We start from the raw sequence: 13,067 nt of genomic DNA, 5'->3' as shown, positions 1-13,067 counted from the left end.
TGTGTGTGTGCACGCACGCACAAATGCATGCACAAGAAAAAGCTATTTTATTCAAAAGATGCAAAAAATGGCATGTCTGTTCATCCTCAGTTTAAAACTTCCATCAGCCAATTACATTGCATGTATTTTCAAAACTCCACATCAATTTTCCAGAAAAACATTTTATTTTCTGTATAGTCCATCATCTTATTTTGAAAAAAATACATTGGTTTGGGGGAAATTGTGTGCTTTGGGTATTAAGAGAGACACCACTAGTTGTCCCATAGTATCTGTTCTCCTCCCCTTTCACAGGAATAGCGACCCCAGCTTTTGCTGGTACGTGGCTGCCAGGAATAAAAACTGTAATTCCAACCTGGCAGCTAAGTGCGGCCATGTAAGTAAGTTCTGGCCAATGAGATCTAAGTGGGAAAGTCATGTGACAACTTTTAGCGGTGCACCCTCCTTAAAAGACGTCTGTGCCTGTCCTCTGCCTCTTTCTTCTTTAGGGCGATGGGGCCCAGTCCGTGGAGGGATCCGGCTTCCCCAGGACACTGTGGGCAAGTGGCCAAGGCAGGCCTGGGTTCTGACCCCCCACTTTTTTTTTTTCTGAGACGGAGTCTCGCTCTGTCACCCAGGCTGGAGTGCAGTGGCGCAATCTCGGCTCACTGCAAGCTCTGCCTCCTGGGTTCACGCCATTCTCCTGCCTCAGACTCCCAAGTAGCAGGGACTACGGGCACCCGCCACCACGCCCAGCTAATTTTTTGTATCTTTAGTAGAGACAGGGTTTCACCGTGTTAGCTGGGATGGTCTCGATCTCCTGACCTCGTGATCTGCCCGCCTCAGCCTCCCAAAGTGCTGGGATTACAGGTGTGAACCACCGTGCCCAGCATGGCCCCCATTTTTATGACAGAAAGAAGGAAACTTCCATGTGCTTTAAGCCACTGCTATTTTGATTTTTTTTCTCTTTCTTGCTGCTTAGCCTAATCCTAGTTGGTTTTCCTTTTTTGTTGTTTTTTTTCCCTAATCGTGGTGACCCTCTCCCTTCTCTCCCTGTATGAGAACTTCTGAGGTTTGGATGCAGGGTGTGAACCGGGATCTGAATGCTGCTCAGGTCTTGGCCATGAAGCTGAGGAACAGGAGGAGGGAAGTCTTGGCCGGTGACTGAACTGCTGGTTCTCATCCAAAGCATTTGGGAAACTGAAAAAGTAGACACAGGTCCCAGGCCACACCCCAGGACTACACACTCAGAATCTCAGAGTTGTGTCCCAGGCCCCTGAGCTGGTCATCAGGTGACTGTTGGTCAAGGTGCTAGGACAACCTGCTTCTCCTCACTCTTCATTTTCTTAAATTGCTGGGAAGAACGGGTCGACCTATTTCTTTAACACTATAAGAAATAGCATATGTGTGAAATACATTCTCATTAATAGATAATGTGTTCTTTCATGAATAGAAATTAAACTTCCTCCTTCATTCATTGATATTATAGGGAATGTCATAACTAGGGAAGAAAAGCACTACACTTGGAGTTGGGACACCTGAGTTTGATTATAGGCTCTGACACTTATGAGCTATGTGGTTCATCCATCATCCACCCATACATCTATCTGCTCATCTTTCCATTTATCATTTATCCATCCATCCATCCATCCATGCATGTAGCCATTCATTCATCTATCCATCTACCATCCTTCATCTGTCATGCATTCATCTATCATCCATCCATCCATCCATTCATCCATCCACTCATCTATAATCCATCCATCCATCTATCCATTGGTCATCCATTCATCCACCCATTTATTCATCTATCATCCATCCATCCACTCATCTATCATCCATCCATCAATTGATCTATCCATTGATCATCCATCCATCCACTCATTCATTAATCCACCCATCTATCATCCATCCATCATCCGTCCATCCATCCATCTATCATCCATCCATCCATTCATTCAACTATCATCCATCTATCCATCTGTCATCCATCTATCTATCATCATCCATTCATCCATCTATCATCTATCCTTCTATCATCCCTTCATTCATCCATCCATCCATTTATCCATGCATCCTCCATCATCCATCTATCTGTCCATTAATCCATCCACTCACTCATCCATCCACCTACTTATTCATGAATTCATTCATCTACTATGTTTCAGACACTCTGATTTTTCTTTGCAACATGCCCTGCCTACCTCATAAGGTTGTTGTGAGTGTCTGACGGTAACTAAGAATCCTTTGTGAGGCTAAGATTTGTGAGGTTGAAACTAGACTCCCTGGATTCACAACTTGGCTCTGACACTTAACAATTTTGTGGCTTTGTGCATGCTGCATGTGAATTGTGCCTTATTTTCCTCATCTGTGAAAAGGGAAGAATAATAATTCCTACTTCATAAAGAGCCTGGCCCATAGAAGTTATTGATTAAGTGCTACTTTTCACTTGTAACCAGTAGAGCACTACACTGGCATAACCAAGGCAGGAGGTACCGAATGTAATAGGGGTGTAATTACTCAGACTCAAGAACAAGGACTGTAGATATTCATGTTGTTCAACATTCTTTCTCATTGTGTTAGTAGCTTTTGCTTGATCTATGATTATCATACAAATACACAGCAGAATCATTTAGACACATGGAATCTCCCAGTTGGTGGGGACTTCACTGCATTTTAATAGTGTATATTAACAGAAACGCTGTTGGAGACTGCAGAGGTGAGAGGAGGCTGGCAGACAGGTTCCTCAGGACCTCACCACTATCCACGGCCTCTGAGCTCCCATGCTTTGTCCCTGCCATCACCATCAGCTCCACTTCAGGGAAGAAATGAGAAGAACTCAGAGATTTTAGGGAATGTGCCTAAGCTCCCACAGCTGGTGCCCGCATGAGCTGGGCCTGCGAGTGCAGATCCAGGCTATTCATAACCTGCTGTCCTCTCCCTGTCCCCTGGGGACTGGGCTGGCTTCATTTTGAGGTTTCCCTCCACCCCAGCCCTCACATCACACTCACGATGTCCTGGCACCACCGTAACAAAGTCCCGCAGCCTGTGTGGCTTAAACAACAGAAATCTGTTCTCTCCCAGTTCTGGAGGCCAGACATCCAAAATCAAGGTGCTGGCAAAGCCCCAGTCCCTCAGAACATTGTAAGGCTGAGTCCTCCCTTGCCCCTACCTCATTTCTGCTGGATGCGCCCAATCTTTGGTGGACCTTGGCTTGCAGCTACCTCCCTCCAGTCTGTGCCCCAGTGTGCACATGGCCTTCTTTTTATAAAGACGCCAGTCATGTTGGACTAGGGGCCTTTCTACCTGAGTGTGGCTTTATCTTAACTACTTGAATCTGCAACAATTCCATTTCCAAATAAGGCCATGCCCCACAGTACTAGGGGTTAGGATTTCAACATATATGTTTTTTGTTTTGTCTCTTTTTTTTTTCCCTTGAGACAGAGTCTCGCTCTGTCATCAGGCTGGAGTGCAGTGGCGTGATCTTGGCTCACTGCAACCTCTGCCTCCCGGGTTCAAGCAATTCTCCTGCCTCAGCCTCCAGACTAGCTGGGGCTACAGGTGTGGGCCACCACGCCAAGCTAATTTTTGTATTTTCAGTAGAGATGGGGTTTCATCACGTTGGCCAGGATGGTCTCAATCTCTTGACCTCATGATCCACCTGCCTTGGCCTCCCAAAGTGTCAACATATCTGTTTTTGCAGGGGGTGAGGGGTTCACAATTCAACCCTGTGTATTGACAATTTAAGAAAGAATCCCTTTGGGCATCTTCCCGGAATGTCTGCTACCAACAAATAGTATATCAGCATCATAATTTTTGCATATTCAGTGTTTGGAAACCTTCCATGGCCTTTCCTAGCTGGCCTAGTTATTTCATATTCATGAGCATGTCCCTGTGCTAAATGGCCAAGAAAGCTCGAGGATAGTGTCCAGGGAGTGCTCTGTGTCCCAGCAGGAAGGGCCTGGGGCAATTACTGAGGCCACTCAGTAGTGAGGAGACTGAGGACCCCAGGCGGTGGTCCTGGAAGGGCCCTGTTTCCTCTGCACCCAGGTTCTTTTTTAATTTTTAAAATTAATTATTTATTTCTGAGACAGAGTCTCGCTCTGTTGCCCAGGCTGGAGTGCAGTGGTGTGATCTCGGCTCACTGCAGCCTCTGCCTCCCGGGTTCAAGCAATTCTCCTGCCTCAGCCTCCTGAGTAGCTGGGACTACAGGCATGCGCCACCACACCTGACTAATTCTTTTGTTTGTTTGTATTTTTTTAGTAGAGATGGGGGTTTTACCATGTTGGCCCGGATGGTCTCGATCTCCTGACTTTGTGATCCGTCCGCCTCAGCCTCCCAAAGTTCTGGGATTATAGGTGTGAGCCACCGTGCCTGGCAATTTTTTATTTTCCTTTCAGTTCTGGGATACATGTGCAGAACGTGCAGGTCATTACATAGGTGTACATGTGCCACGGTGGTTTGCTGCACCCATCAAACCATCATCTAGGTTTTAAGCCCCACATGCCATCTTCCCTTTCCCTCACTGGGCTATATCCCCCTTTACAAAAGCAGCCATTGCTGAGTCTCCGCCATCATTTACATCTCCCTGCATCATGGACTGGTGTGTGGTCCAGCGGTTATGATGCATACGCAACTCACGCCACATGCCTGGAGCCTCCCTGAACAGCAAGATGCCCTGTTTGGCCGGATGCCTTGCCAATGACTGTGGGAAATTACCATCCACAGTTCTCAGGGCTTGCTCTCCACTTCTAGCTAATCCAGCCATGGGGAGTAACCATTCCTGGACTTCGGTGTCAGTCAGTGGGCAGCACTGGCCTGCGGACCTCCTGTGGCCAGCCCTTAGCTAGTGGTTCAGTTCGGAGCACGCAGCGGCGGGTCACAGAAACCTAGCTGGAGAGGCGGAGAATGAACACGGCTGGGTCTTTCCCGGGGCTGACAGTCTGGGGCCATTCCGGGCTGCAAGTGGCCAGGAGAAGCGGGTCTCCTTGGTCTTTCTCTACAGCATCCTCAGGGCGGCACCCCCCACTCCTTGTACTGGCAAGGTGGCCTGTCTCTGGAGGCACAGGAGGAAGGTCCACTATAGAGCCCCTGGGGGCTGGATTTAGTGGCCATGATGATTTAGGAGTTGTCTGGAGAAGTGGCGGGCCAGGATCTGGGGGCCTCAGTTGCTTGGGGAGGTTGGAGTCACTTTGGCTGGAGCGGGGGAGGTGTTCCCTGTTCCTCTCTCCGGAAGAGGAGTGGTGTGGTTCTAGCTGGCTTATGTTCAGCACCCCAGGGATCCCCCAGTGCCACTGTTGGACAGCTTTGCTGATGGTGACACCCCCATGCTATACAGCAGTGTCCAGTCTGGGCAGACTGCCCGGAAATCAATACAGGGAATGCAAATGGGATCTCAAATGCTCCTGGTTGCATAGAAAGGCTCTTTCCAAAGCAGACCTTCCTGATACGTGGGGATGAACACCCCGAGACGGAGGGCACTGCATGGTGCAGGATGTAGCTGTGACCTGGCTATAGATGCCCTTGACAACAAGTTACACCCACGCACGGTGGGCAGAGGGTCACGTCTGCCCCTGGGCTGATGGGGGCCGGCCAGAGAGCCAGCAGGCAGCTGGCATCTTTCTCAGGTAGCACAGTTTTTAAAAAATGAAACTGAGATGACATTCATATAACCTCAAGCTAACTGTGTTGAAGTAAACCGCTCAGTGATGTTTAGTGCATTGACAGAGTTGTATCGCCACCAACTCCTTGTAGTTTCTAAACATTTTCCTCGCCCTAAACGCAACTTCATACTCACGAGTCCCTCCCCATCCGCCTTCTGCCCGTCCCCGAAAGTCCCTCATCTGCTTTCTGTCTGGTTCTGGGTAGTTCCTATGAACAGGATCATGTTATAGGTGCCTCTGGGGCCTGACTTCTTTCACGCAGCGTGACGTCTTCAAGGTTAATTTGTGTTGCCGCAGGTCAGTGCTTTATTCCTTTCACGGCTGTGTCACGTTCCATTGCACGGTGGGCCACAGTGTGTTGATTCAGGCACCAGCTGGCGGACACCTGGGTTGTTGCCACCCTGGGGCTGGTGCTGTGAGCATGGGTGTGCAAGTAGCTATTTGAATCCCTGTCTTCATGTCTTTTAGGGTCCACATTCTTTCTTTCTTTCTTTCTTTCTTTCTTTCTTTCTTTCTTTCTTTCTTTCTTTCTTTCTTTCTTTCTCTCTCTCTTTCTTTCTCTTTCTTTCTTTTTTTCTTTCTCTTTCTTTCCCTTCCTTCCTTCCTTCCCCTCTCTCTCTCTTTCTTTCTTTCTCTTTCTTTCTTTCTCTCTTTCTCTTTCTTTCTTTCCCTTCCTTCTTTCCTTCCTTCCTTCCTTCCTTCCTTCCTTCCTTCCTTCCTTCCTTCCTCTCTCTCTCTCTTTCTTTCTTTTCTTTCTTTTTTTTTTAGATGGAGTTTTGCTCTGTCGCCAGACTGGAGTGCAGTGGCGTGATCTCGGCTCACTACAACCTCCACCTCCCGGGTTCAAGCTATTCTTCAGCCTCAGCCTCCCAAGTAGCTGGGATTACATCCCACCCTCGTGGCCCAGGCCTCCCCAGGCTGCGCTGTCCTTGCTGCAATGCTGTCCTGGGCTTGGACACCTGCCTCGCCTTTGGTAACCCACAGGCACACGGGTGCACACGTGGGCCTTGCACTCCCCATGCTTCAGCTCCATCAGCCCCAGATCCGGGTAGAGGGCTTGCTCCATCGCCTTGCTCCTGTTTGGGCAGATCTCTCACCTGTGCCTGCCTCCTCCCCCAGGTGAGCCTCCACGTGCAGAAGCAGGCCTGGATGCCAGTTATGTGGTCCTCCTTGTGGTGGCCATCTTTACGCTGGTGGCGGGGGCAGCCACCCTTCTGATTGTGCACTACCGGAGAATGAATGGGAGATACAACTTTAAAATCCAGTCCGACAACTTCAACTACCAGGGGTTCTACGAATAGGAGGCACAGGCTGACAGGAAGGTGGGTGCAGAGTGGGGGCATCTGATATGCGTGTCCTGCCTTGGCCACCCACGGTGATGGGGACGGCAGAGCGGGATTCGGCCAAGGATAGATTTGTGTATGTGTCTGTGTTTTGTGGGCCTTTATGGGGCGTGCAGCCTCCCTTCTGAGAAAGCAACCATGAGCAGGCACAGAGGGGAAACTACAGGCAGACTGGTGAAGGTTCAGTCGCTTCACACACCCACTGGACTGGCTCCGTGATACCAGCGGCAGTGCTATGTGAGTGACCGCAGGACCCAGGGGCCTACCACAAATCCCGTCTCTGCCACCCACTCTCTGGGCCGCCTAAGCAAGGTCCTGAGCCTCTCGGTGCCTCGGTTTCATCATTTGTAAAAGAAATCATGGTAACAGTCCCGGCCGTATAGAGGGTGTGACATTCAAATGGGAAGATGCCCAAGAGGCCCCGCTACGGGGTCCAACGCCCTCGATCACTGATGGATCCCAATGATCGTCCTCAGCCGAGTGTCCCTGAAATCTGGCACTCGCAGGGATTGTCACGTGTGGTGTGGATGCCACAGTGGATCCCCCACACCTCGCTACTGCTACTCAGGCCCACATCCCCAACTTACGTATGTCCTTTTGAGGCTGAAGATGCTTCTCTGATCTGCCCCTGTGGACTTTTGTTTCTCCTGGGCTTGCACATAGTTCACCACAAATGAATGACGAGCATTATGGAGGGCAGTATCATTGGTATAAACCTTCAGTGGGAAATGCCAAGACTGTGACTTCTGTAAAGATTTTCAGATTTTTTTAATTTTTGAGATGGAGTTTTGCTCTTGTTGCCCAGATTGGAGTGCAATGGCGTGATCTCAGCTCACCGCAACCTCTGCCTCCCGGGTTAAAGCGATTCTCCTGCCTCAGCCTCCCGAGTAGCTGGAATTATAGGCATGCACCACCATGCCCTGCTAATTGTGTATTTTTAGTAGAGACAGAGTTTCTGCATGTTGGTCAGGCTGGTCTTGAATTCCCGACCTCAGGCTATCCACCCGCCTCAGCCTCCCAAAGTGCTGGGATTACAGGCGTGAGCCACCGTGCAAGGCCAAATTTTGAAATTTTTCTAAAAAAAGAACATGGCTATAATCCTAGCACTTTGGAAGGCCAAGGCAGGAAGATTGCTTAAGCCTAGGAGTTTGAGACCAGCCTGGGTAAGACAGAAAGACTCCATCTCTACAAAAAATGCAAAAATAAGCTGGGTGTGGTGGCACATGCCTGCGGTCCCAGCTACTCAGAGGCTGAGCTAGGAGGATCGCTTGAGCTCAAGAGGTGGAGGTTGCAGTGAGCTGAGACTGCCCCACTGCACTCCAGAGGGACACCCTGCCTCAAAAATAAATAAATAATAATAAAAGAAGAAGAGAAGCACTCACGAGGCTTATCTGGCAGCGTGTGAGACTGCTGACTACAGATGCTGTACGGCAAGCACGGCGGCATCGGCTTCCTGGGAGGCCTCAGGAAACTTACAGTCATGGCGGAAGGCCAAGGGGAAGCAGGCACCTCTCCCATAGCTAGAGCAGGAGGAAGGGGTCAGGGCAGGTGCTACAGACGTTTAATCAACCAGATCTTATGAAAACTCTATCATGAGACAGCACCAAGGAGATGGTGCTAAACCATTTATGAAGGATCCATCCTATGATCCAACTACCTCCTACCAGGCCCCACCTTCAACAAGGGGATCACATTCAACATGATTCCTTATTTGGGTGGGGACACAGATCCACACCATATCAACTGCCCACCATCTAAGCCAACAGGAGAACAAGGAAAGACGAGAGGCCAATTTTCCCTTGAATGTTTTAATTTCGAGGAGGGAGACATTCAGCATGACCTTGGCACCAACCCACCAGATTTCCTTAGAAAGCTAGCAGGACAAGTGTTGGCCTTGTTACTGGGATTCACATCTTAAATATTAAGTAAAAGGCACTGACATTTCCTCATAACTCTATCTAGAGAGGTGACTGGCCTCTAGCACTGGCCTCATCTATGCTATAAGGGTTCTGAGACCCCAGAATAATGCGCATGTTAGTTACCGGGAGTCCTGGCAGGAGAGAGGAGTAAGACAAAGCTAACACAAGCGTCCGCCTTGCATGGGCAGAATCACATCCACAAGCGGGTGGCGTTTTCTCTGAGGAAGTTGCCCAGCAAGGGCAGCATGGAGGTTGCCTTTTGGAAATGTGTGCTGTAGTCTGGGTTTTGCTGTGTGACCTGGGAGGATTTGCTTGAGTTCTCTGGGCCCCATTTCCTCATTTTAAGATTGGAGCCAGTGTCTACTACACTTTGCTGTGTTGTTTCAAAAATCTGTTAAGGGGCTGGGTACAGTGGCTCACGCCTGTAATCCCAGCACTTTGGGAGGCTGAGGCAGACGGATCATGAGGTCAGGAGATGGAGACCATCCTGGCTAACACGGTGAAACCCGATCTCTACTAAAAATACAAAAAATTAGCCAGGCATGGTGGCAGGTGCCTGTAGTCCCAGCCACTCAGGAGGCTGAGGCAGGAGAATGACGTGAACCCAGGAGGTGGAGCTTGCAGTGAGCCGAGATTGTGCCACTGCACTCCAGCCCAGGTGACACAGTGAGACTCCGTCTCAAAAAAAGAAAGAAAGAAAGAAAAAAAGAGAGAGAGAGAGAGAGAGAGAAAGAGAGAGAGAGAGAGAGAAAGAAAGAAAGAAAGAAAGAAAGAAAGAAAGAAAGAAAGAAAGAAAGAAAGAAAGAAAGAAAGAAAGAAAGAAAGAAAGAAAATAAGGACCTGAGCACAGGAAGATGGGCTTGGCTGGAGAAGCTGCCTGCCCAATGAAGAAGGTGCAGTCTGATACTGACAATGTCTGTTGTCTCCCAACATCCCTGTGAGGTTGTGCTGTTATTAGCATCCTGTGTTATAGTTAGAAATCCAGGGCAGGAAGGGATAGATGTCCCAGGTCATGTAGCCAGGAGGTGGTGGAGCTGGGCTGCATGGGATTTCCGTTTGGCTCCAGGGTCAGCTCTCTGAGCTGCCAAGCTTAGAGCCTCTCTTAGGCTAGTGTTCACATGACTGAAGGACCCTTAGAACAATGCCCCTTGCCTTTCCGCTTTATCAGTGACCTGGAGAATTTGTATTTTAGCAGCTGTGCAAGGGAATCCATAATTCTTAATTCTTGCAGTAGAGGCACCAGGTGTCCCAGTTAGAGGCAGAAACTGTTGTGGTTTCAGGGAAGGAACCTTCCCAGGACCCCTGAGCCTCCTAGGGAGCCAGGCACTGCTGCTCAGCTGTGGTCTGGGTCCTCAGCCACCTCTGAGGATCCCAAAGGGGCAGGGAACAGCAGTGAAGTTTCAGTTCAACTTTACACTCTAATGGTGAAAAATACGTAAGCTTCCTCAGCATGGTAGCTTTTGGCCTTTGGTTTGGGGCCCATGGGGTTTGGGCCATGAAGACCCCCTCCTCATCAATGCCATTGCCTCCCATCTGGGCAGGGGACACTGTCAGTACCAGCCTGCTCCCTTTCTGTCGGGCTGACAGTTTCCCCAGGCAAGCCCGTTTTCCCTGTGCTTATTTTCTTGAGATAACAGATTTTTGAAACAACACAGCAAAGTGTAGTAGACACTGGCTCCAATCTTAAAATGAGGAAATGGGGCCCAGAGAACGCAAGCAAATCCTCCCAGGTCACACAGCAAAACCCAGACTACAGCACACATTTCCAAAAGGCAACCTCCATGCTGCCCTTGTTGGGCAACTCCCTCAGAGAAAACGCCACCCGCTTGTGGATGTGATTCTGCCCATGCGAGGCAGACGCTTGTGTTCGCTTTGTCTTACTCCTCTCTCCTGCCAGGACTCCCGGTAACTAACATGCGCATTATTCTGGGGTCTCAGAACCCTTATAGCATAGATGAGGCCAGTGCTAGAGGCCAGTCACCTCTCTAGATAGAGTTATGAGGAAATGTCAGTGCCTTTTACTTAATATTTAAGATGTGAATCCCAGCGACGAGGCCAACACTTGTCCTGCTAGCTTTCTAAGGAAATCTGGTGGGTTGGTGCCAAGGTCATGCTGAATGTCCCCCTCCTCGAAATTAAAACATTCAAGGGAAAATTGGCCTCTCGTCTTTCTTTGTTCTCCTGGAGCTCCTGTCTTTTGCATTGAGAACTGTCTCACTAGTTCTAAAGTTCCTGCAGACATCTGCCCTTTGAAAACCATCAGCCAAACCGCCCACCCCCACCAGGCTGACCCTTGGGCAGCCCCACTCAGAGATGTTCCCAGTGTCCTGGTGGGTTCTCCACGGATGGTGCAAAGGTGCAGGGGCCCCAGGTGTGCTCGTCTGGTTCGGGTATCTGCACCAGCCACCCCCACCAGTCGGCATGGTGGGAGCGTCACTCACCCGAGAACAGGCACAGCCCCACGGCCGCCGTTCCACTGGGCACCCTGGGAGTGGCTGCCTTTTCATTTGGGGCTTGATCTGTCCCTCTCCAGTAAACACAGATGCCACGTCCTCAGGTTGGTGGTTCCTCCACTACCCATCCTCCTGGGGTTTTTGGTAATAACTTTACCTTTCCTGCATGCAAGCTGACCCAGGGGACCTCTTTCTCCACACAGGTTGCGGTGAGTCAGCCTGCCTCTAGAACCTTGGAGCTTCCCTGGCGGGCTCCCCCGGCATCCCCAGTGTCTCTCTGCACCTCCACCCATCCCTCGGTTCTTAACTCTTCAAGACTTAACGGGGATCTGCTCTGATGGATGTGCTCTGCCAGCGCCTGGGTGAACCCAGAGGGGATGACAGCAGCCACCACCTGCCCCCAAGAGGCAGGCCATCCTGTAGGTCTTAGAGGAGCCACAGCCCACAGGCAGATGAAGGGGCTCCACCACCACCCATGCAACCCCCACAGCCTGGACCCCCGGACCTGTGACCCTCCACACCAGCCCACCGAACCCTCCCGGGCTTGCTCTCGCTTGGCGTCCATCACCCCTTTGGCAAATATAGAATATTTCACATTCTCAGAGAGACCCGACAGTGCTCCTGACGCTCCTTTAAAAATAGGTCAGTCTTAGAAATAAACTGCCAATGTTATTTTTAGTGGATGTTTAGGATCTTTGACTTTTCTCCTGCGTACCAAGGTATTGCTTTTATTTACACAACAGTGGCTCAAAAGGCACTCTATTAATGTGACAACCTTTTTAATAAGTAGAAATAACATATGCGCACATCACTCTTCACATTTTTCTAAGCATTTTCACAGCCGTTTTTTCATATAGTCCGACCACAGTGGGAGGTGTGATTTACCCGTTACACAATGAGAAACCAGAGGAGCTGATGAGTTACTTAATTGAGGTCACAGAATGAATTAGCAAGAAAATGGTTCTAAAATCTCAGTATTTTAGTCTAGACTTTTCTCCATTATATCATCGTAAGAGAGAATGCTCTGTACTATATTTGAAATAAATTGGAGTTGTATTAGGTAGCTCACGTCTGAAAGTATTTTTCCTCAATGAACTTAGAATTATAACATGGCCTTAGTTTTCAATCCACGATACTAATTTTGTTGATTGTAATTGTCATTCATACAGAACATTTGGGGAAAGGAGTATTTTGATTTACTGGATATTCTCAGAGTCAGTAAAGAATGACAGTGGGTAATACGTGTGGATCACAGATTCCGATCAAGTAGAATCAATCACACAAGACACTGAAATGTGGCTGCTTGTGCTGGATGCTCCATTTGGGATGGTCCATCACGGGCTCACTGAGCATCCACCGAGGGCCAGTGCTGTGCTGGGCACTCTGGGGAGGCCAGGAACGCATCTCTGGTTCTTCCCAAGTCATGTCCACCAGTCGGCGTGGTGGGAGTGTCGCTCGCCCGAGAGTAGGCACAGCCCCACGGCCGCCGTTCCACTGGGCACTCTGGGAGTGGCTGCCTTTTCATGTGGGGCTTGATCTGTCCCTCTCCAGTAAACATAGACACCACGTCCTCGGGTTGGTGGTTCCTCCACTACCCAGCCTCCTGGGTTTTTCATATAACCTGTTATAAGCTATTCTGAAGTCAGCTGAGGAGCTTTCACTTGCCTTTCTTGGAAGAGCATGACATACTCAGTAAAACCAGCTGCTGAGCCC

General features: G+C 49.5%; 1 protein-coding gene across 8 annotated transcripts in view; it reads left to right on the top strand.

Annotated features, from left to right (window-relative positions):
- The window catches only part of UMODL1 (uromodulin like 1), a 135,489-nt gene extending 123,072 nt beyond the window's left edge, over nt 1–12,417 (top strand). For all 8 annotated transcript variants that reach the window (XM_077995719.1, XM_077995718.1, XM_077995722.1 and 5 more), the window contains 2 exons: nt 6,759–6,961; nt 11,558–12,417. In XM_077995719.1, coding sequence (XP_077851845.1) covers nt 6,759–6,940 — 182 coding nt within the window. In that variant the 3' untranslated portion in view covers nt 6,941–6,961; nt 11,558–12,417. The remainder of the gene's footprint in view (nt 1–6,758; nt 6,962–11,557) is intronic.
- The last annotated feature ends 650 nt before the right edge of the window (nt 12,418–13,067 follow it).

This window comes from Macaca mulatta, chromosome 3, assembly GCF_049350105.2.
Source record: "Macaca mulatta isolate MMU2019108-1 chromosome 3, T2T-MMU8v2.0, whole genome shotgun sequence".
Lineage (NCBI taxonomy): Eukaryota > Metazoa > Chordata > Mammalia > Primates > Cercopithecidae > Macaca > Macaca mulatta.
The sequence above is the reverse complement of the archived record's forward strand: the minus strand, read 5'-3'. Positions and strand labels throughout refer to the sequence as shown.